The 21,986-nt window shown below is 43.1% G+C and overlaps 2 protein-coding genes across 8 annotated transcripts; both read right to left on the bottom strand.

Moving 5' to 3' along the window:
* Positions 1 to 97: 97 nt before the first annotated feature.
* NTAN1 (N-terminal asparagine amidase) lies at positions 98 to 6,513 on the bottom strand. Of its 4 annotated transcripts, none has more exons than XM_041401927.1 (10): positions 6,388 to 6,513; positions 5,288 to 5,390; positions 5,135 to 5,200; positions 4,495 to 4,603; positions 3,459 to 3,532; positions 2,221 to 2,274; positions 1,587 to 1,640; positions 971 to 1,068; positions 604 to 717; positions 98 to 413 (listed from the first exon to the last, which is right to left on the bottom strand). In XM_041401927.1, exons 1-10 carry the CDS (start codon positions 6,466 to 6,468, stop codon positions 234 to 236), a joined length of 933 nt encoding a protein of 310 aa, XP_041257861.1. In that variant the 5' UTR covers positions 6,469 to 6,513; the 3' UTR covers positions 98 to 233. The 4 variants fall into 4 exon arrangements, with proteins under 4 accessions (XP_041257861.1, XP_041257865.1, XP_041257864.1 ...); XM_041401929.1 differs by having other exon boundaries at positions 289 to 413; positions 604 to 754; positions 6,388 to 6,498; XM_041401931.1 differs by lacking the exons at positions 5,135 to 5,200; positions 5,288 to 5,390 and having other exon boundaries at positions 6,388 to 6,501.
* Positions 6,514 to 8,088: 1,575 nt separating this feature from the next.
* Positions 8,089 to 19,707, bottom strand: RRN3 (RRN3 homolog, RNA polymerase I transcription factor). 4 transcript variants are annotated; one of them, XM_041401788.1, is made up of 18 exons: positions 19,653 to 19,707; positions 19,420 to 19,523; positions 18,891 to 18,947; positions 17,965 to 18,054; positions 17,744 to 17,873; positions 17,138 to 17,197; positions 16,609 to 16,672; positions 15,501 to 15,570; positions 15,037 to 15,135; positions 14,332 to 14,427; positions 13,757 to 13,892; positions 12,847 to 12,977; positions 12,102 to 12,232; positions 11,197 to 11,381; positions 10,802 to 10,910; positions 10,231 to 10,383; positions 9,933 to 10,020; positions 8,089 to 9,526 (listed from the first exon to the last, which is right to left on the bottom strand). In XM_041401788.1, exons 2-18 carry the CDS (start codon positions 19,510 to 19,512, stop codon positions 9,368 to 9,370), a joined length of 1,851 nt encoding a protein of 616 aa, XP_041257722.1. In that variant the 5' UTR covers positions 19,513 to 19,523; positions 19,653 to 19,707; the 3' UTR covers positions 8,089 to 9,367. The 4 variants fall into 4 exon arrangements, with proteins under 4 accessions (XP_041257722.1, XP_041257723.1, XP_041257724.1 ...); XM_041401789.1 differs by having other exon boundaries at positions 19,647 to 19,701; XM_041401790.1 differs by lacking the exon at positions 19,653 to 19,707 and having other exon boundaries at positions 19,420 to 19,630.
* Between the last annotated feature and the right edge of the window lie 2,279 nt (positions 19,708 to 21,986).

Genomic DNA, 21,986 nt, shown 5'->3' with positions numbered 1-21,986 from the left:
GCCCATCAAATTACTGCACTGGAGCAACAGAACCTAAACCCAAATTCTTACTTCAAAGAAACCCTGATTTCTACATTAGTAATGCAGAAAAAGCAAGTTACTTCTATCAAAATATTTTATTTTGAAAAGCACAGGAACAATGGTATTTGTGACCAGCAATATGCTCTTTGCAACAAATTGCTCTTCCTGCAAGATTGTATTTCCTTAAAGCAGTTGTGGGGGTGGGTTCCAGGTTAGATTTTGTCAGAGCAAACCTGTTCCCACAACCCTTCTTCATTTTTTTTGTAGATTCGAGGCTTCCTGTCAGGAAACAGGGACCGAGATGGAAATGGATGTTCTTTTAGAAATGTCAGTGTAGATCTAATGTGGGAAACAAAGTGGGGGGGCTCAGCCAGGGGTGACGTGGAAAGGTTCTGAAAAAGAAGATGAGAGCAAGAGCTGCTTGACATTCAGGATACAATGTTCTCATTATCCTGTCCCTCTAGGATATTCCCCACCCTCCCAGGGACATCAGTGCACAGGGAAAAGTTTTGACATACTGTAGCACCCCTCTCTCTACTCAGCTAGAAGGTAAAAAAACCCAAACCAGTTAGCTTCAGGTACCTGTAAAATCTGTGCATCGTCTTGTTCCAGCCAGAAATCCACATGTGGGAAAGGCCCCCAGAAATAAGGCCCAATCCGGAGCTGTTCTGTCTTCGCATCGTAGATGTTGGTCAGCTGTAAGAACACAGGGAGGCTGCACAGGCAGCCAGGGCTGCCCCAGACGAGGAGAGCTGCCCTCAGTGTGGCCTGGCCAGACCAGCCCTGCTTCCCACCAGCTGCACTGACACCCCCAGCTACTCCCCCAAACACAGCGTGAAATGGTGACACAAACTCAGAGAGCTACCAAAGGAAGCTTTCCTCAAACTTTGGATGTTTCATTGCCCCTAACTGGCCTCCCCTTGCCATTTTCTCCATCCCTTTTACTCACTGGTGCTCCTGTTAAAATGTGGGCTGAACGCAGATCCTCATCCGGCCCTTTTACTGGGAAGGTTGCAGGGAAAATCTCTGCTGTTTTAACATTCACAGCTGGTAGAAACAGAGATTAAATACAGTAAAAATTAATTGTTGCGAGGCACTTCTTTACAATGACCATGTACCTAACAAAACTGTGTTGCAGAACTGCTGAACCCATCACACATTTTTATTTCTCAGACCCCAAGCTTGTGACAGTACATTTCTACTTCATTTCCTTTGGTGGCATTTCAGTATTCCAGAGATGAGTGAACTAATTAGAAAAAACACTGAGTAATCAAAGAGAAGATTAAATTCTAAGCATAAATTTAGTGCAGTAGCTCAATGCTGATAAACTCTTAAGTGCAGTTAAAGGAAAAAAATCTATTTGAATTTGTACACGGCCTCTTCATGTGTGCCTCTCCCCAGCTGTGGCACCACAAGAAAAGCATTTCTGCCTATGCCTCTGACAGCAGTGTGCAGCTTTTAGGGTGGATTTTTCTCATTCATTAAAAGCAGTCCATTTACAATTGGAATCTGAAAAGCAATCCAGTGACCAAAAGAAAATTCAGTTCTAATTTAACTTAACTCACCTATTCCATAAATTATTGGAAAATGAATATCCTGTTCTTCTCTGTCATTCAGTTCTGTAATGAAGAAAAAGAAGCCAAACTTGTAGGGTTTTGGATTTTAGTCTGAGCAGCATTTATTTAATTATATGTAATTGAAGAGCAAGAGATCTGATGTTGCATAAGACAGAAAAAACCAAGGAAGCCTAAATGAAATATGGAAAAGGCAGAGGTCAGTAACAAGACACGTGGGACTTGGAGCTGTCTCCTACCAGAACAGCAGCTCCAGCCAGCTGCCCCTGCTTCTGCAAGGACAATTTACTTCAGCCCGGCAGAACAAAGGTCCATGAGTGCCCTTCTCAGCTGTAAGATATGCACAGCTACAGAGACTGTTCCTTGCGATAAATGTGCCAAAATAACCTGGCCATGACTATGAGTCAGTTGCAGTGCAGCAGCACTTGGTAAGGAGCAAATGTCCCCTGCATTGGCTCTCTGACATCAGCACACACACACCAGCAGTAAAACTGAAAATCATGCAGCAGTACGGAGGACTTGTGCTGTCCTTTCTTGCAAGACAGAGAAAAAGCCATGTCTGAGAAGTTCCCTGCCCTTTTATTTCAGGAAAGGTACTTCCAAACCCAAGGGAACATTTTCTTACCTGTTACACAAAAAGTTACTAAATGAACATCCTCTGGCTGGAGGTCGAACGCTCCTGTGATGAAGGACAGCAAAAATGTCAGTGAGTGGGGGCAGGGCACTGCCCTGGGGGTGAGGGGCACACCCCAAACCCCTGCTCCAGGTAGGGCAACACTGCAAACAGGCTTCAGCACATTTGCTTCAGACTAACAGGAATTTACAGAGACGGGCCATTTGTAACAGCAAAAATCTGCTAAGAAAGTGCTCTGCCACTTACTCCTACTGACACTGGTTTAGCCCTGGCATCACATCAGCTCTGCTCTGATCTGCTATACATTTAGCAGGTTATATTTAAATGTTTTTTCCTAAAATGTTACATAGATAGTGAACAAACCCAGTCTTTCATCAACTGTAAATTAGTTCTGCATTTCATCATCTCAAACACCAGAAAAAAAACCCCTCTCTTAAGTTCTGATAGCAATACAGCATTACTGATTCAAATTGTACCTTGATGCATGAAAATCAGAAGGTTAAAGTAAGTTAACCAAAATACTCTGTTCTGCACAGAACTCACATTACACAAAACACCCTCCGGTGTCATAGCCACAAGGCTGCATCCCAGGGTCTTTGGTTTCCTTTTTTGTTTACCCCCTCAAACACCTCCCTCCAATCCTGACACCTGCCCCATCCCTGCCCCCTCCCATTCCAGTGGGGCAGAGGCCTCTCCAGAAGTGGGAAAGTGCTTAGCACAACCCAGAGCACTCCCAGGTAAGCAGGTACTTTACACTTCCAATTGTTAGTGAAGAAGCACTGCCATCACTCCTCTCACTATGGATTTTATAAACAAACCTGACATTTTTTTATTAGACAATTCCAAACAATAATTAAATTTTACCTCATCACATTAAGGTATGAACTGAATGGTAACTGATGAATCATCCACATGTACAGACTGGGAGAGTGACAACACTTGCCCATGATCCCAAGAAGATGAGCAGGAATCAAAGCCCAGCTGAAGTGCTCCCAACTCAGCCAAGTGTGAGAAGTGACAGGGTCGGACCCTGTGGCCCAGGCACTGACCATGGGCAAGCCCCAGCAGTCCAGCCCCTCTCCACACCAAGTTCTCAGGCAAAGACCCTTCATGTGAATCCACACTTCTTTCCAGTAAATGACTGGGGACTCAGACTGCAAACAAACCACCCAAATCCAGCCAGAACCTTTTTTTTTTGGGACATGAGAGTGGAAAAAACGTGAACTTACTAAGAAGCTGATTAGTAAGTTTTTGTGATAACTGCCTATCATCATTGAAACCTCCAACTAGGTGCACTTCCAGCCTAACAGAGATGGAATAACAGGAAACAGCAATTAAAAAGACATCTCAAAATGAATAGCTTTACAAAATAATCCCCAGCCCAAACTGCAAAGTAATCATTAGAGAAGCCTCACTTATTACAATCACATGCACCAAGCTGGTTTACATTACAGAGCAAGTTATGATAATTCCATTCTGAAAACTTCAGGGATCACCCAGGAAGTGGCACAGGAACAAGCTTGAAGAGGCATTTAATACATGCAATTTTATCCCAGGGGTATCTCTGGCACCTCTGGTTTGGACTGAACTTTGTAACCATCTTTCAGTTAATTAACCTTGAAGATTTTTGTTCCCATGACCTCCTCACAACTACTCTGGACCATGCAGCAGGGTTCTTCTCTAAGCAGTGTCTATGTAAAGTCCTTACAAATCATGAATCTTAAGTTTGTGAACTTAAGATTTTGCTAGCTTTTGCTCTTACCAAACTACATGGGTAAAACCCTCTACATCCAAAAGAAGCTTGTCTACTAAATTCTGTTTCAGAGCTTTTTATCCACTTTCCTATCCTCCACACCTTTTTTTTTTTTAATAATGTGGACTTACAAAATTCCCTGATAAGATTATCAGATGCTGAAAAGAATTTACAAACACTCTGAAGGGAAAAATATAATGGAAACCAAAAACCAGTTACATGGAAAATTTTGCAAATCTGGAACAAAGTTAAATGGGAAACAGCAAACACAAACCTCATGGTGGCATTTTACAGAGACACTCTTCAGAACAGAACCGTGCTTTAAACGACTGCTAAAAATACCCCCAAAATCATCATCAAGAAGTGATTTTCACTTTGCATGCGGCTGCTGATCAAGAGGCGTTTCCTGCACGATTCCCTGGTCTGAACCCAGCACAATCCCCTCGCAGCTCCCCTCCACACGAGCTGCAGTAACCCTTGAGAGAAGCACAACAAGAAGGAGCAGAGCTGACCTGCCACAGCCTGAGGAGTTAGAGAAGGCCTTCACCGAGCTCATGATGAGCGACACCTCGGCCTCGGTGTCCGAGCCGTCGCAGTGGGTCAGGCACGTGGCTCCGCTGCCTGGGGAGGGCACACAACAGGGGCTCGGTGACAGTGCCACCAACCGTGGCAGTCCCAGCGCTGCAGGGAGAGCTGCCCCGCCACTGCCTCGCTCCCCTCGGCACAGCAGCCTCCAGCAGGGACGTGACCGGGGCGAGGCAGCACCCTCTGCACGGGCCATTATTAAATCAGCACAACTGCCCTCTTAACAGAACAGCAACATCTCTAATGTCAGAAATCCAGGCACACAGTGAGGATCTTTCCACAAATTCTACCCCTGAAACTGCTCTGCTGGACACAGCCCAGGGCTGCAATGCCGCCGGCCACAGGAGCAGAGCAAGTTAAAATCTGCTCACGGAGCAAGGAGACGTGGAACCTCTCACACTAAACACACCAGCTCTGAGCGAGTCTTTAGTTAACACCTTACGTGACTTTTGGGGATTCAGGTTTGTATTAATGTAACTGCAGTTTATTTCACTAATGCCACATAAACCTCCATTAATTCCTTATTTCAGGGCTTCAGGCTTTGCTCTGAAGGTCCTCTAGAGATACCTGTGTGTCGGAGCACAACTATGTGGCAGGTAGTGGCATCATCTGATCCAAGAATGGAAACAGAACCTATTTTAAAGGAGGAAAAGACTGTAAGAACTCAGCTCTCACAAACACTGCTTCAGTACAAGAAGAAATGTTTATGTTCCTACACACCATCTTTAGGGGTAGTCACTGCAAACTCTCTCTGCTGGACATAGAGAAGGCCTTTGGGTTCCACGATCTGAGCTGGCTGACTTCTCAGAAGTTTTGCCTTTTCCTAAAGACAAACGATAACAAATACTGCAAATGATAACAGATACTACAGTGGCTGAATTCTCAGGTGTATCCGTTACTCCACAGAAACATCACCTCTGAAAAGCAAAGGGACTAAGGTCAGAGAGAAACATGCGTGTTTTGTATCACAAAGTATTGTGAATTTTGAAAGTTTTTTTGCTTTCCTGACACTGACCAAGTTAATAATTAAATCACATCATTCCAGAGAGACACAAAACACCTTTTCCTGTTATATGGACCATAAAATGGAGGTACAATAAAAAGCTTTCAACTGGATTACATTAGATAATACCAGAACTTATTTTGGAAGTTTAATCAGAATAGGAAACTTGAAATATAGAAGTTTCAGTCTTCTACTGACATATTTCAGAATATTTATTTTGCATTTATCAAAATACTGTTGTTTATTAGCTGGATTGGTGTGTGGAAAACCTGGATTCCTGGGCTATGACTACTGCAGTGCTTCCTCACAGACCTGCTGGGGACAAAGTCAATTTCCATTCTGGGCTCAAAAACACTTCACAGCTTTATCAAATTTGCCCCGGTTTTCTGCATAATCTTAGGGTCTGTAAAGAACCACCTTCTGATGGGAAACAGCTCCCCAAGCAGCTCTTTTTGCTCACATTCCTGGCTCGGCCGCTAAGATTGTAACATTTATACCCTGGAAGCAAGGTCAGCACCTTCCTCAGAGTGTCCACCTTGCCTTTTTATCGCCAGTTTTTGTCATTTCACGCAGAAAGGGGCCGGCCGCCGGGGAACCCCCACCGGCACGGCCGAGCCCCTCCGCCGACACCCATTTATTTCTGTTCCATCCCCCCGCGGCTCTGGGCTGTCAGAGCGCGGGGAACGCGCGGGGTCGGGGTCGGGGTCGCCCCTGCCCCGGGAACCCGAGGCCGCCCCGCTCCGCCACCCGCGACGGCGGCTCCCCCCGGGGACTCCGGCAGGGCGGGCCCCGCGCGGCCCCTTCCCGCTTCCCTCACCTCGAGGTGCGGGTGGGCGCGGATCATGTCCCCCGTGGGCCGGGCCAGGTCCACCCGCGCTCCGTTAACCAGCAGCGGCATCTCGGCGGGCGCGGGGCCCGGGCCCGGAGGCGGGCTGGGCCCGGCCCGGGCTCGGGAACGGCCCCGGGGCTGGCGGAAACACGCCCGGCCTCAGCGGCACCGCCCGCGGCTGGGCCCGGCCCGGGCACGGGAACACGCCCGGCCTCAGCCTGGCGGTTTTAACGCGGTTACCCTGCAGAGATTCCCCCGCCGCTGCGGGGCATCCTTAAGTTGTGGTATGAAACGATTACAGTTATAAAGCCACAAATTTACAAATCGCTGAATTATTGAGGTTGGAAAACACCTCTGAGATCATCGAATCCAAGCTCTATCCGAACCCCACCGTGGCAGCTGTCCATGGCACTGAGGACCACGTCCAGCCTGTCATTAACTGCCTCTGGGGACCGTGACTGCACCCTCCAATGGACAGCCCATTCCAGCGTCTCATTCCACCCTCTCTGTGAAGAAATCATTCCCAACATCCAACATAAACAGCCCCGGGCACAGTTTAAGACATCCCCTTGTCCTACCACTGGGTGCCGGGAGAAGAGGCCGATCCCCACACCACCAACCATCCTCTGCCCCAGCAACCCCAAGTTGGATTTTCAGACAATTCCAAAGACAACCATTTTTCCTTAAACGTGAGGGTTTTCTTTCCTCCAGTTATCTGTGGAAGATACTATGAGGAATAACCATGGCAGCAGCAGAGTTAATTCACCCTGCAGGGAATGTGGACAGCCAGGCACCCGGACTGCCCACAGATCAGACAGTGAATGCCAGGACACCAGCTCGGCCTTTCCATCCATCTTCACAGCAGCAAACTGTCCCTGGAAGTGCTCCAGGCCAGGCTGCATTGGGCTCGGAGCAAACTGGGCTGGCAGAAGGTGACCCTGCCAGTAACAGGGTGGTTGGAACTAGGTGGTCTTTAAGGTCCCTTCCAACCCAGGCCCTTCTATGATTTTATGATTCTATAGTAGAATAAATGCTTTCTTCAAAAGATACATTGCATTTCTCATGTGAGACAAAACTGCACCTTGGGATGAGCATTCCTCTCACAGCTGTTGGTATTTACAAAGTCTCTTTAGCAAAACAGCAGCACCTGCCAGCACACCTGCCTGCAATTGCACCAAGCAAACCAGAGCTGTCACAGCAAAGGTTCCAGAAGCAGTTAAACAAAACTGTGTAACCAGTACAGACAGTTCAATGTCTGCACATTACACTTATGGGGTATTTTTTGCTTTTCATGATACGTGGAAAGCTCCTCAATCACATACCTTGTATTACAACTGGGAAAGTTTTGCACACCCTCATTTTGGAAGTAGTGTCTGAAGGGCATCTTTCAAAGGATGTTTTCCTGGCTGTTGATCTGAGGGTTCTTCCGCGCCAGGAGAAAATGCAATTATTTCAGATGGAAATCTATTGTTCATTACTCAGGACTGACAATAAAGAGGACTACAATTAAAACCTAAACTTTTCATTTTATACAATGAAGAACAGATCCACTTATGCACTTTGTAGTGTCATCCCCAAAACTCATTTCTGCAATCTGTCAGAAGGAACACCCCAACTTTGAGAAGTCAGGCTCCACAGAAGGCACCTCAGTTACATCCAGACATATGGTTTTCTCAAGGATGTTAAGAATTGCACTGTTTGCATCAAACTTTATTGGCTCCAAATAAAAACCTTGTCTTGAAAGCCTCCAAGTTCTAAGAAGGGCAACTGGAATTTAGTCTTAAATACATAAAATTTTCAACTAAACGTTACACAAATAACACTTTTTTTCCCATTGTTTATATTCTTACTCAAATCTAAAAGCCAGCGACCATGAAAGGAAGACAAGAAACCTCTGCAAAGAAACTACACTGACTGACAGACACGTGGACAACACAAGGACACCACTGACACCATCACATCCTTTCCGCAAGGGAAGATATTTTTTTTCTATTTTCAGCATTCACATATAAACTTCAAATTGGCAAATAAATACCTGTCTTGGAGCACTTCACAAGCACCCCAAAGAAAACTATCTACAAATAATACATTCAGCTACCCCCTCATTTTCAACACTTCCAACAACCATCACTTTCACATGTCTGAACCTTCCTAGCTGGGAAAGGTGTGTGTCAGCTGCAGATTTAAGGAGGGATAATGCTTTCTGTCTGAGTACACTTCCCACTAGCAAGTGGCTTCACCAAGTATGGTTCTACAGACAGGAAAAGCTGAAGAGATGTGTGTGGAAGAATCACTGCCAGACTGGATTCATACTCTGCCTATTGAGAGATCTCCTGGTTTAGGGCAAATTTAGGAGGAAACTTCCAAAGGGGTCCCTCTAGAAAGCAGATTCAAGCAACATGGCTACTGACTGCTTTATCCCAGTACAGAGTAAATGAAACCCAAATGCAATCAGTCCAGGTTTTTTCTTTCCACTTTCTCAAGCCCTACATTGGGTGCCAAAAATGGCACCCTAGGACTAGAGATTACACCATTACTGTGAAACCAGCTCAAGAAAAGTCATCAGAGTTTCCACACTGACAGTGGAATTCTGGCCCCCACACAAATCCGCAGGAAGAAACACCAGAATTTCACCCTTGATATATAAAACCTTGTAGAGAAAGATTAGTAAACAAGATTTTGAAGACTTGGAAAAAACTATTAAAAAAAATCCTTCTAAGTCATAAAAACCATTTCAATGTGAAATTTGTAAAATATCACCCTATTTATTCTCTACGCTTTTCTAGCGACATATAACTTTACTATAACATATCTGTAGAAATCTGATGACTAAGAAACAGTAATTTTTCTTAAATGTAGTTACTTAAACATTTGCCAGTTTGGAAAGTTGAGCTCAAGTCTCTTTCCAGAGCAAACCATTGCACACAATTTTCAACCTATTCCACACTTTCCCTTCTGGTTGCCCGTGTCACAGTGGGTACGGCACGTAACAGTCTGCAGGGGAGCCAATGCTGCTCACAGGGCTCCGTGTGTTGGACTCGTAAGAATTTGGTGCAATTCCAACCACACCATCATTTTGAGGAGTTTCTCCTTTCAAAAAGTCATCGTCTTCATCTTCAGAAGTACCCTGCAAAAATGTAAAAGGATCAGTGAGAGCAGGAAGATACTGTCAAATCTTCTACTGTCAAGTAGAGACCTGGATTTACACTGTGATTGCCACAACCAGCTGGAATGGTAAGAGAATTAGATGTACTCTGATTATGAAATATGGGAACTGAATGACATCTACAGGATAGTTTTCCCAGTGACATTATCATGTCCATTTTCTGAGCACATTCATAAAGCTTTCAGATGGCTCCTGCGCTGCAGAAGAGAGAAAAGTGCTCTCAAGGCAAGAATGGATCAATTCCTAAAGCTTCCAAATTTCAGTCTCAGTTTCCCCTAAACGTATAGTGTACTCTTATCTACTTTAAAAAATATTCTGCAATAAAAGCAGCTGATAGCTGAACTGTGTTTGGATCAGGGAAGATTACCTTTTTAATGGGTTTCTTCAGATTCTCAAGATCTTCAGCACTCAGCTCTTCCCAGAACTGATACATAGGATCAATGATCTTCTTTGATCTGAGAGAGGAAACAAAGCATAGAATGAGTTATTGTATTCATAGTAGGGGTACATTTTAATTTAAACCTTTGACAATCTGGTTGAAATGCAGAATATGAAAGGTACAAAGGATCAGGGAGGAAAGCGAATGGCAGAAACACTGAAAGTTTCCTACAGGTTGTATTTATTATTTTCTGGAGGGCACAAAGTTGTTCACTTTTCAATTCTACCTTTTGAGTATGTAGGGGTCAAAGGGGAAGAAGCTGTCGAGGGGGTTGGTGCAGGTCTGCACAAGGTCGCCCCCGGTGCCGCTCCGCACAACGGGGATGAACTGCCTGTTGTTCCTCTCAATAATCGTGTAGCAGAACACCAACTGGTATTTCCTTTAAAAAAGGGAATAAAGAAAAGATAAGCACTTCCAGCAGACCCACAGCAAGATTTTCAGAGGGAAGGTATGAAAACACAAAGTAATTTTTGAACAAATATCACTTCTATCTTCCATTTTCCAGCTGATATTAGGAGTTTGCAAGACAGTCACAAGGTAAGGAGTCTGTTCACTCCCTTTAAGCTCCTATAAATTTTATTCCAAGTACAAGCACACTGGCTCCAACACAGAGCAATCCATTTCATAGGACTACAGGATTCCATTGAAATTGACCCAGGAATAAACTTATCACACCTGGAATATGGGCAGTGTTATGTCTCAGGTAATATTCAAGACTGTGCCTAACAAAACCCTGTGCTGGTTTTAGATACACACAAAACCTGTACCAAGCTTTACTGAAGTAAATGAGCAGGTACCTGGTAATGGCAGCAAACAAGTTGACAACAGAAGGGATACAAATCTTCAGGGGGTTTAGCTGACACATGACAATGCGCTCAAAATTTAAACTCTGCAGATATGACAGACCTTCAAAATAAGAACAATTAGCAAATATAAGTTAGACATCATATACACTGAATTTAGTTTCTAAGAATTTCCAGTGTGACATGCCTGCACTCTGCACACCACCACAGAAGCACACCCTGGGGCACTCTCACAGTGGAGGTCTGGCCCCAACATGTGTACAAGCCACCTCCTTTTATTTAGAGCACAGCAACATAAATTTGCCATCAGATACTTGACTGAATTGACCACTATAAAACATAGCAACAGTAAGACTTCTAATGAATCCTTTCCAACCTAATATGCTCACCTTTCCTTAAATTTCCATCCAGAAGTTGTTTATGACGGAAGATAAGTGTATAGAACACTGCCTGACACGTGGAATAGAATGGCCCATGGAGAGCTACATCACAGTAGGCATTAGCTCCTTTATCCTGATTATCAATGTATTTATGTAGCCAGTTCACCAGAAGATCCAGACATGCTTTTACTGTACTGTAGTGTAGGGAGAAAAAAGAAGTGTAAAAATAACACCTGAAATGGTGTAGAAAAGATGTTAACAAATCTCAGCAGCTACAAGAATATCAGTAAGAAAACCTCTTTGTGAAAGCTTGTAACAGAATAATTCTTTCTCCTTTATCTCAACATAAAATTAATCAATCAGCACTGAAAACCCCAAACAGTGAAAGGACAGGATGCCAGAAGAGATGAATCCATGAACACACAATAAACAACCAGAATCCTTGGTTACAGGTAATACAGAGCAATGCCTCCCATGTCCACCAGGTAATTCCAACATCCAACACTCCAATGTTAAAGTCACCACACCCACCCTGAACAGCACAAAAACATAGAATGTGTGCATAAAAAGGAAGACATTTTAAGTGCAGAAAGTGCCTAACACTGGGTACTGAAAACATCAGATACTGGGAATCCATGACTGCCTGAAGTCAGCACAACCTACCCATGCTCAGCACTTCTTGGTTAGTGAAGCCCTGAACAGCAAGTCATGAACCTCAGCAATCCTCAGTCTGCATCCTGCATGAGTTTTCCTGGAAGCTTCAAGACAATACTGAACCAGTATTGTTGAAAGGATGAACAAGACTCTTGATTCAGGCCTACTGACAAAGCAGTGGGAATAGAAGACCAATTCTCTACTTAAGCTCCACAATAGCATGAATTGTTTGGTTCTGCTCATGTATGAAAACAACTTACATAACGGGAATAAATTTAGCTCTTGCCAAGAAGCTGCCAATATAACTCCCAGCAGTCTGCCTGATTACTGAAGGATTGTTTGGATCCTGCAGTTTCTTCCAAAGATGGTCTAAAAATGCTTCAGCAAATCCCTGGAAAAAAAGATACATAGAAATTGTGAGATGACACTGTTTAAGCAACAGATTCCTAATACTCAATTCCCATAATTTCCATAACCCAACCATTACAAAAATCTACCTATAACTGCAGTAAATAACCACACCTACACATGATGGAAGAGCATTCATTTCTGTGTCTTTTTCTACACTCAGTTGTAAAAGAGAGAACAACAGCTTGTTGAGAGACGTAAGAAAATGGAAGGGTGGGGGAAAAACAAACACAGACACGATTTTCAAATCAAAGAGCTAACAAGACAGCATCTCTGCAATAGTTTTGGGATGCTGAAGAAATTTGCATTCCATGTCCTGTGTCCAACTGATTCTTGTCAAAGAGATCAGTTCTAACCAAGTTTGTTCCTTCACACTTGCTAAGATACCATCTGTAAGTGGTTTATGAACAACATGGGAAGAGCAACCACAAAGAAAAAGAAAGGAGTAACAGAGAAGGAAAAGAAAGTGAAGATACTAATGTACTTGCTATCTTCAGAGTAGAATCACAGCAGAGAAAACTGTTTTGTAAAAGAAACCAAAACAAGGATGCAGAAATGACAGAGGACACTGCATTTTAAAACCAGCTTTTCACTCACCAATTTAAAGCTACAGATGTAGAACATGAAATACTGTACATGACACGAAGCATGGGTTGGTAAAATGAGCTTGTCAAAAACAGAAACCAGATCCCGATACAAATCCTTCGTGTTGCTGATGTCAAGCTTGCCTACACAACAAAGAAACAGAACAAAATGAGCCATTTCAGGGTTTTTTTCCCAGCTTTATGCTGCAGAAGTGGTATTTATATATTTCTACACCAGTAAGAAATACGTAAAGAAAAACTGTCAACCTGACTTCTCAAGTTTATCTGATATCTAAAATCCAGGTGTACAGTTCTACTGCTTTTTAAGGTGGTGTAAATGAAGAATCTCTCTGTGTGAGTGTGCACATATATAAAGCTGCTAGACATGCAAACTTTGCAATAATGTGTTAGCTTAGAAGAGCAAGAAAAAACCACAAATAAATCACCTGACTTGTGTGAAGAAGATACAGCATAATGGTTTCTAACTGTTGTTTTAAATATATAAATCTCAGGAATTCAAACCCTTAATACATAACAGTGAAAGATATTTATTTCTTCTTTTTTCTCCTGTAACAAAGCCAATTGATTGATGTGTCTGGTTGTTTTGATCTACTTCCAGTCCTTGTGATGTTGAAAGGATCCATAATTCTAACACTCAAGTAGAGCAAATGATAAAAACATTTATACCCTACTAGTTTGGATACAGTATCATGTTAACAGAATCAGAATGTCTCCAAGTGAAGACTAAACCTCTGAAGTTTAACTACACCTCTCCCAGCACCTGGGCAGAGGCAGGAATGTGGACTACAGCCTGCTAATGGCAGAGCTCTGCTCTATCTCGCAGTACACAGAGAAAGAACTCCTCTTATGTTTCTCACTTGCTAGCAAAACAACAGGTTTGGTTAGAGAGCAAGTGTTCTCACCATCCACATGGCAAACATCTCTAATGTATGAGAACAGGATGGTCATCAGGATGTCCAGGCGCTCTGCAAGCGGATGGGCCATTCTCTCACTACTGGCAGAGACAACTTTGTTTCCTTTTGTGTCTTCATCTTCCTCCTGGTAGATAAAATGGCACATGCAGCTTTTAAATACACAAATCACAAAGACAGCAATTACAGGAAAAGTCAAACTGAATTTATCTTTCAGCAATATGCTAAAATTTCTTTTTTTTTCTTTAAACAAGCAGTATCTCATTAAACAGTACAAGGAAACTTTTGCACACTAAGCCAAGTTTCATGAATCCTTTAACTAGCTTTATTGCACAGTTGCTTGTGTTTTCACATAAGGAAACTGATTTGCTGGATGTAGCACTGGGTGCTTACATGAATAAACTCAATACCTGAGAACACATTTATCATTTGTCAGCTGTTCAGGTTTCAAGAGCAGTGTGCAGTGCAGTAGCAACAAAATAATAATGAATTTCTACACTTAGTTCATTGCCATTTCAGAAGTGATGATTTCACTAAAAAAAATTTAATGGAACAAGATAACCAACCATGTCAAAAAGTCCCTCCTCTGTAGATTTTTCCTCGCTAGCACAGTTATTAGCAGTTTCTTCAGCATCTTCAATATCTTGCTGTGGAGTGCTAACCTACAGTTGCAAACAAGAAATTCATTTCTATAAAACCATGACAATAATATGAAATCGGGTTTTTTATTATTTATATAAAAGACATAGCCACATGAATAAGTACTTGACTACATTTTGTCCTCAACTAAATAAACATTTTAAAAAGCAATGATGTGCCATACATGAATGCACAATCCAAACTTTCTGAAACTTTACCTCCCCAGCATCTGCTCTCCCCAGACTGTTACACAGTGAGGCAAAAATCCATGACCATTTCCAGTGCTAGCCCTCCTGACTTTTTTTAGGACTTTTTATTTCAAAGAGATCCTCTTACTTCAAAGAGATGACACAACCAATCGAGCACACAAAGGGAAGCACATTCACATTAGCACCAATCACCACAAGACAGTTATTTGGATTCTGGCAGACTCCAAGCAGGGTATAACACCACACAGATACCCTCAGTGTGGGAACATCTTTATCCTGGGAATGAAGTGTAAATTTGGCTGGGTTTATACCCATGATCACAAGGGCATTTTTTGTAGAGTCTAAAAATGAAGCATATTTCATTTCCTACTCGGTGTATTTTAATGCCAACCTTCCATAAAACATAACACAGAATAAACTTACATCCAACTTCAGCAGCTTTTCAATAATAAGCTCCAGAATCTGAAGCCTCAGAGTTGGAAGATACACAGTAACTCGCAGCAGGTTATGGACATAACATTCCTACAACACAAAATTAATTGGTATCAATAACAGTGTTAACAGAAAGTCAAATTTTTGAGACTCCTCATCAAGGAGGTCCATGGTGTGCACTGATTAAGAAAGCAATCCAGTGGAAAAAATATGTGGTGATGTCATTAAAGATGAGCACAATGCTTGTGCACAAGGAACTCAGAGTGCTTGGACAGCCTTACACTAAACAGACACAACCCTATACATGGTTACTATATATGTAATTATTATATATATAACAATATTCTTCAAAAATCTGCGTGGACTGCCATCAAATCAGTTGTAATACTGTACAGAACATTTATACATATAGATAAAGAGGTGAACAAATCAACAAAAATAGTCACATCTCTTACCTGAGTTCTTTCTGATTTATTAATGAAAGGAAAGAATTCCGCAAGTATCGGCATGAGAAACTGTGGTGTCCTAGAAGTAATTAAAAACCAAAAATCAGACCTAAAAGTTATAGGTTGGCGAATACTGAACTCCAATGTTGCGGTGTGATGTCATGGCTTGCCTCAGTTACCCAGGTCCTTCCCCAGGTGCCAGTCACCTCTCCTTTCCCCCACCCTTGGCCCCTGCTGGGCACTGTCTATCAACCCAGAGATGTCCCTCCCACCTGAGACCCCCTCCCCCCGTCCCTGGTCGGTGGTCCCTGTGTTCCCTCCCCTTCTCCCCTGGGTAAAAGGACAAGCACAGCACAAGGTCAGGAGCTCTCTTGGAGTTGTTGCAGGACTCAGAGGCCATGCAGCCCAGAATAAAAACTCTGGATTAAGAATTCTCCATCAGGACCCACTCCTTTCTTCACCATGGCCTTAAAGGTTCCTCCAGCTGAGGAAGGCCAGAGGAGTGACCCCCTCAAAGCAAGCTCCAGCCGAAAGCACTGGAGCTCGGGACATGCCCGGACTTGTCCCCACGCGCTCAGCCGCGAGCACAGGCACTGCACGGCGTCTCTGGAGAGAAAAGACCCCTGGTGCTGCTGTTTGGTCAGCAGCTGGGACCAGGCAAGGCAAGGCAGTCCCGTTCAGTAATACTGGTAAAATCCAATACTCCAGCACTCTAAAGATGTACTGGAACGAGCTTATTTCACAGGAACTTTATTTTAAGGTAAGCAATTGTATAAAATGTGGTTTGGCAAGGATCACTGGACAGATAATAAGTGGCAAATTTTCACAATGTGTTTGTTAGAAGCCACTTCAAATGTCACTATAGAATACAGAATACAGAAGCCACTATCAACACTTTTCCTACTTCCCATTTCTGTTAACAGGATTTTCAGCTGCTGATGCCTCACAGAAACTTCATAATGTTTGTATATAGCATTCTACCAGTTAGTGAATACTGGGAAAAATCATGCAATGAAATGAAGTGTTATACTTCCAATTAAGAGGAAAAAACCAATCAGTTCCCAAGCTTTAAATGTGCAAGGAAAGGGCACACAAACCCAAGGGATTCTGTACTTACGAAGGAACATATCTTGCAACAGTTTGCAATGCTCTGTGGCATGTATCAAAGTTTTCAGAAATGTCTAGAGAAAGAAAAAAGAACTCTTATGCACCTGGTTACAGAAAACTAAATCAGGAACCAGTAAAAACAGTTTGTATCAACTACACAATGAAAAGATTCCCAAGGAAACTGCATTTGCCAAAATGTTCTTTTGCAGGGGGGGTACACTGAAGTAAATAAAATAGAAACCAAGCAACTCCTAACTTTTCTTTGGCCCTGAAACAATCTAGGGCTAGGAATGTTTCCCTCTGCATTCTACTCCTACAGATACAGCACCAACAGGAATAGTTTCAAAGTAATAAGGAGTGGGTCAGCACGCCATTGATTCAAGTACAAGAAAGTCTTTGACTTGGGAATTTAAGGATGTTTCTTGATGTTTTACTTGAACTCAGCTCAATTAATTTTGCAAAAAAGGAGCAACATGCACTGGACACTTTTTTAGTAAAGGCACTACAGCAGCATATATATCTATATCCTTTATACTCACTTTCATCATCATCATCAGAATCTGAAATATCCACATCATCTTCTCTGATGGTTATTCGAGCTAGCAAAAAATGAGAATATTATATCAAAATTGTATAAATCTTATAGGTAACAAATTCAATAGCAAACACACTGAACAACAGTCTCCACCAGGACTAAAACATCAAAACTAGCCACAAGGCTTTCTAAAGACTATTTTATTTACAGAACCAGGAGGTTCCTGAAAACATCTGACATGATCCTCACACTTCAGCTTTTGGTTTTTTAGTAATAAAAATATTATACAGTTCATTGATTTCCAAGATATCTTCAGAACAGGATCTGTATTAGCACCCGGAATATGTCTTCTCAAAACTAGGTACAGAAAGCTGCCTGTATGACAATCAACATGAAAAAACTCAATAACCCAATAATTAATTGTGTTATGGACTGTATTTATACAGAACTTATCTATCTAGGGATTCTGATGAGCAAGCAAAGGCGACAATCAACATGAAAAAACTCAATAACCCAATAATTAATTGTGTTATGGACTGAATTTATACAGAACTTATCTATCTAGGATTTTGATGAGCAAGCAAAGGTGAGTAAGAGAGCAGTAACTTACGGGGGACAAACTGTGACACGATCATCCGGAGGCACGGCCTGAGGTGGACAGTTTGTGCTGACACAAGATTGCCAAGAAAGCCCAGATATTCTTCCACTACCTCTCGGCTCCTTCTCAACCATGGCAGCTTCTAAAAGTAAGCAAAGACCGAGATGTCAAAGAGGGATGTTTTGAGTGCTAAACTCTTAATCTTCCCATGTAGCAAACAAACAGATATTTACCAGCAAAATGTTGACCAGTTGTTCAAGCTCTTTGGTCAAATATGCAACAGAAGCTCGAAATTCATGCAGCCAGTTAATGATCTGGGCATCCTTAAAATAAGAAGAAAAAAATAGGTTAACTATTTTCAATAAACAGTACTACCTATTAGCAGAAAATAGCAAAATCTTTAGAAGTCAACGATTAAGACTGTAAATAGAGATTGTTTTCACACTAACATGAAAGGAATTTCAGTTTTTGCCCTCACCAATGGAAGTTCTTGAATGCAGAATACATTCATGACAATTCCTAAACAACAGCCTGCCATGAAGGCTTCAGTCAGACTGAGCAAGGCATGAAACCTCCCTCATACAGAACTTAAAAGAAAGGTATTCCATCATCGTTTTCTTTTCTCTTTTGTTGTACTTTAATCAGAAGGGACATTCAAGTCCTGAAACAGCAAATGTGGCAGGTACTTGTAGCTATACAGAAGAGCTGTGAAACAATGCTTCTGGGTACAATTGCTAAATGCCTATGTATGTTAGGGCCTAATGAAACCAGATTTAGTGAGAACAGAAGGTAAAATTCAATGCAACTTAGGTTATGAAAGTCAGAAATCAGTCTGATGTACAGAAGTGTCTCTATAATCAAGCATCAGTGACCTAAAAAGATGGTATCTGGAACAAAGACAACCTCAAAGGGTAGAGCAGAGTCAGTAAGCATGAGACACCATTTATGAAGATCCTGCATATATGTATGCATATAAATAGACATTTCTTTTGCATTTAGAGTTTTAATTCTGATGGTTTCTGCAAAGAAAAGAAGCTGCTAAATACAATTTACATGTTTAACGCAAAGGATTTGTGTAAGCACCACAATGACTTGTCTGGTGATTACACTCACACAGACAAACTTTAAATCACCAGACTCCTAATTATCAAAGTCTTACCTTTATGTCTGGATCTGACAGCTGATGTTTTAACAACTCAAAATCTGTGGTGTCACCCTAGCAGGGGAAACAAAAATAAATAAATTACTTTTTTTTTTTTCCTTCAGTAAAAACTACCAATTTCATCAATGTATTTGAACAACCAACTATCGAACAGGTACATCAAGAATACAAGACAGCCAGCTCAGGAAAGCCGAAGCAGCAGTAACAGGGTGTTGTCCAGAAGACAACCGAGGCTGCCGGCTCATTTTCAGCTGCTCTCCCTGCAGACACAGCTGGATCCCCGTGCACACTTTAGCATAAGCCAGGCTTTACATTCACCCGGCCACTCAGGTTGACTCACGGGGGAAATCTTTTCGCTCGCACAGCAATACCGCCTGGCACAAGCCTACAACGCTCAGCCGCCTTCAATTTTTTCCCCTAAGCCTTCAGGCACGGTCTTGCGTAAGGCGAAACGAGTCTTCTCACGGAATGACCCCAGGAACCAGCAGCCCGGACGCAGCGCAGGCCCCCGGGAAGCCGCAGTCACCTTTTCGTACTTGAGCAGGATCTCGGTCAGGGTCCCCCCGAACCGCACCGTCTTCCTGGGCGGGGAGCTGATGAACTCGTCCGCTCCCAGCATGGTCACGGCGCCTGCGGGGAGGGGAAGCCGCGTGAGCACCGCTCGGAGGCCCGGGGCACCTCTCTGGCCCCTCCTCAGCAGGGAGAGCCGCAGGAGCCGCTGCTCCCCTCCCGAGGGTCCCCCCCGCTGCCCACCCTTGCCTTGCGGTGGCGGCCGCGCCCGCTACCGGGGCCAGCGGCGCCTCGCCTCCAGCGATCTGGGACGGAGCGGCACCGCCGGGCGGCTCCACTGCGCGGGCTCGGAGCGGCTCCAGCGATCTGGGACGGAGCGGCACCGCCGGGCGGCTCCACTGAGCGGACAGGGAGAGCCGGGAAGGAGCAGCCGCGGCGCTGCCCCGCCCGCCGTGGTGCGGGCGGACCGAGGCAGCCGGGCGGGGGCACGGAGAGGGCGTTTCTCGCCCCTACGCGGGGATGAAGCCGGGCAAGAGGAGCGGGAAGATCTACTCTCGTCACTGTTCTAGTCTTAACACTGAGTCCCGGTAGCGCTCCCAGCGTTCCGGGATGCGTGAGCAGAAATCCAGATTTATCCCCAGGGCCATGGTGGAGCGATCCCGTCCCGGGATGGTTCACAAGGAGCGCTCCCTGACCCCTTGGGCAGCTCGCCGTGAGCGGTGGGAGCCGCGGGCAGCCCCTCACAGCACAGGTGACACCAAGGTGACCAGCCTGGGTTATCAACTAAAAACTGCAATCCGAAGGGATAAACTAAATGGTCCGAACAACTTAATTGAGATTAAAGAGCGCCAAGAATCTGCTCTAAACAAAGTGGAGTTTGACCTTGGGAAGTAATAATGGATCTGCTAGAACAGAGGCACAGAACTTCAAGTGAGATTTCTGGATGTCTTCATCCTCCCGGTGTAGGCTGGGTCTATATTAAAGCACCAGTCATTAAACAAAATGTGTTACAGACTTTTCTGTCTCGAGCTAGTAACTGGTTTTTCTCCCAAAACATTGTATACACACACGAATTCTACTGCTAGAGTAACCCGGGTAAGTATGAACAGAGACTTGCATTTCCCATGTCGTTCTTCAGTAAAATCCAATCTGCTCAACGTTTTGGCTGAATACGTTAAATTTACTTCACCCACTCACACAACCTAGCTACAGCAACACGTGCCAGGATTTGACCTTAGCCCTCTCACCTTGCCATACACTTTTGCTTCTTTTCTACACAAACTCCTGCTGCAATAATTATGTCGCTCCCAGCAACTCTCACAAGTCACATCAAACAGATTTTTGTGGGCATTGCTAATAATTTAATACTAATAATTTAATAATCTTTCCCCAATGAAGATGTTCCCATTTAAGTAGACACTACATACCACATGAAAATGTGGATGCAGTCCACGTTTTAGGTCTAACAATTTAATCCATCTATATAGGGGTTGGTGGTTTTCCTTCAGTGGAATGTAGGATGGCATTTTGAGCTAGGTTTAAGACTTAACTAGATGGAAAAGGCTCCTGTAGCCACACTTTGGAACTAGTTTGGTTCTTTGTGATTTTGGCTAAGATTTTAAACAGCATGGCCCTTTCCTCAATGGCTAGAGGAATTCTTTTGGCTGTACAACTCTGTTCAATAACAGCAAGCAGTTCTAAACATGTCCAAGAGCTTCCTTCCATTTAACAATGTAAAAGTTCTTTGAATGGACTTTGTGCTGCATTGAGCAGAGCTGATAAGGATATCATGAAACTAAAATAGTGTTAAATATTTGTTAATGTGTAACTGCAGATGATTCCCAGTTTCTGTTTAGTATTAGCCTTCCTGGTTGCATGAAACAGTAACTGGATGAATTTTCCAAAAGAGAATAGTTACAATACTTACAACAGGTATCATTGCTACACTGCAACTACTGTCTGTCTCATTGTTTGGAATCACCATCTCAGTAACCTTCTAGTGCTTTAGTGCTTTTCTGTGCTTAACATCCTCCTTAACTGATGGATCAGCTCCTATAGCTCATTTTAAAAACATATCCTATTCATACTAGTAAACTAGATGGAATTCCACATAACTTTTGAGTGAAGTTGCACTCTAGCTACCATCTCATACAACAATCATTAAGTACTGATATTGGATTGAGGATTAATTATTGTAATATACAAGGAATGCAAAGGCCTGCTCAATTCACTCCAGTAATTATTATTGCAACACTTGAATAGAAAATTTTGGTTTTCACAGAATAAGTATGTAAACTACATGTATGAGTTTTGGAATAATTTATAGCTGTTAGTAATCATTCTACTTACTAAACACCATATCTCACAATTCACATGATAAGTGAAACTATGGGGAATCAGAAAAAGCATCTCTTTCTGTTCAGAAAAAGGAAATTTTTAAAAATTCTTGCAAATGAAAACTGATCTACAGGTTTTAAGGGAGGAGCTTGTTTGGTTTGTTTGGTTTTTTTAATCAGGCCATTGTGACACTGCAGTGGTGTCACATTGCAGTTCCATTAAAAGAAGGAAACAAGTTGCATACAC

This window comes from Onychostruthus taczanowskii, unplaced genomic scaffold, assembly GCF_017590055.1.
Source record: "Onychostruthus taczanowskii isolate IOZ18803 unplaced genomic scaffold, ASM1759005v1 scaffold19, whole genome shotgun sequence".
In the NCBI taxonomy this organism is placed as follows: Eukaryota; Metazoa; Chordata; class Aves; order Passeriformes; family Passeridae; genus Onychostruthus; species Onychostruthus taczanowskii.
This window is presented reverse-complemented; position numbering and strand designations above follow the sequence as displayed.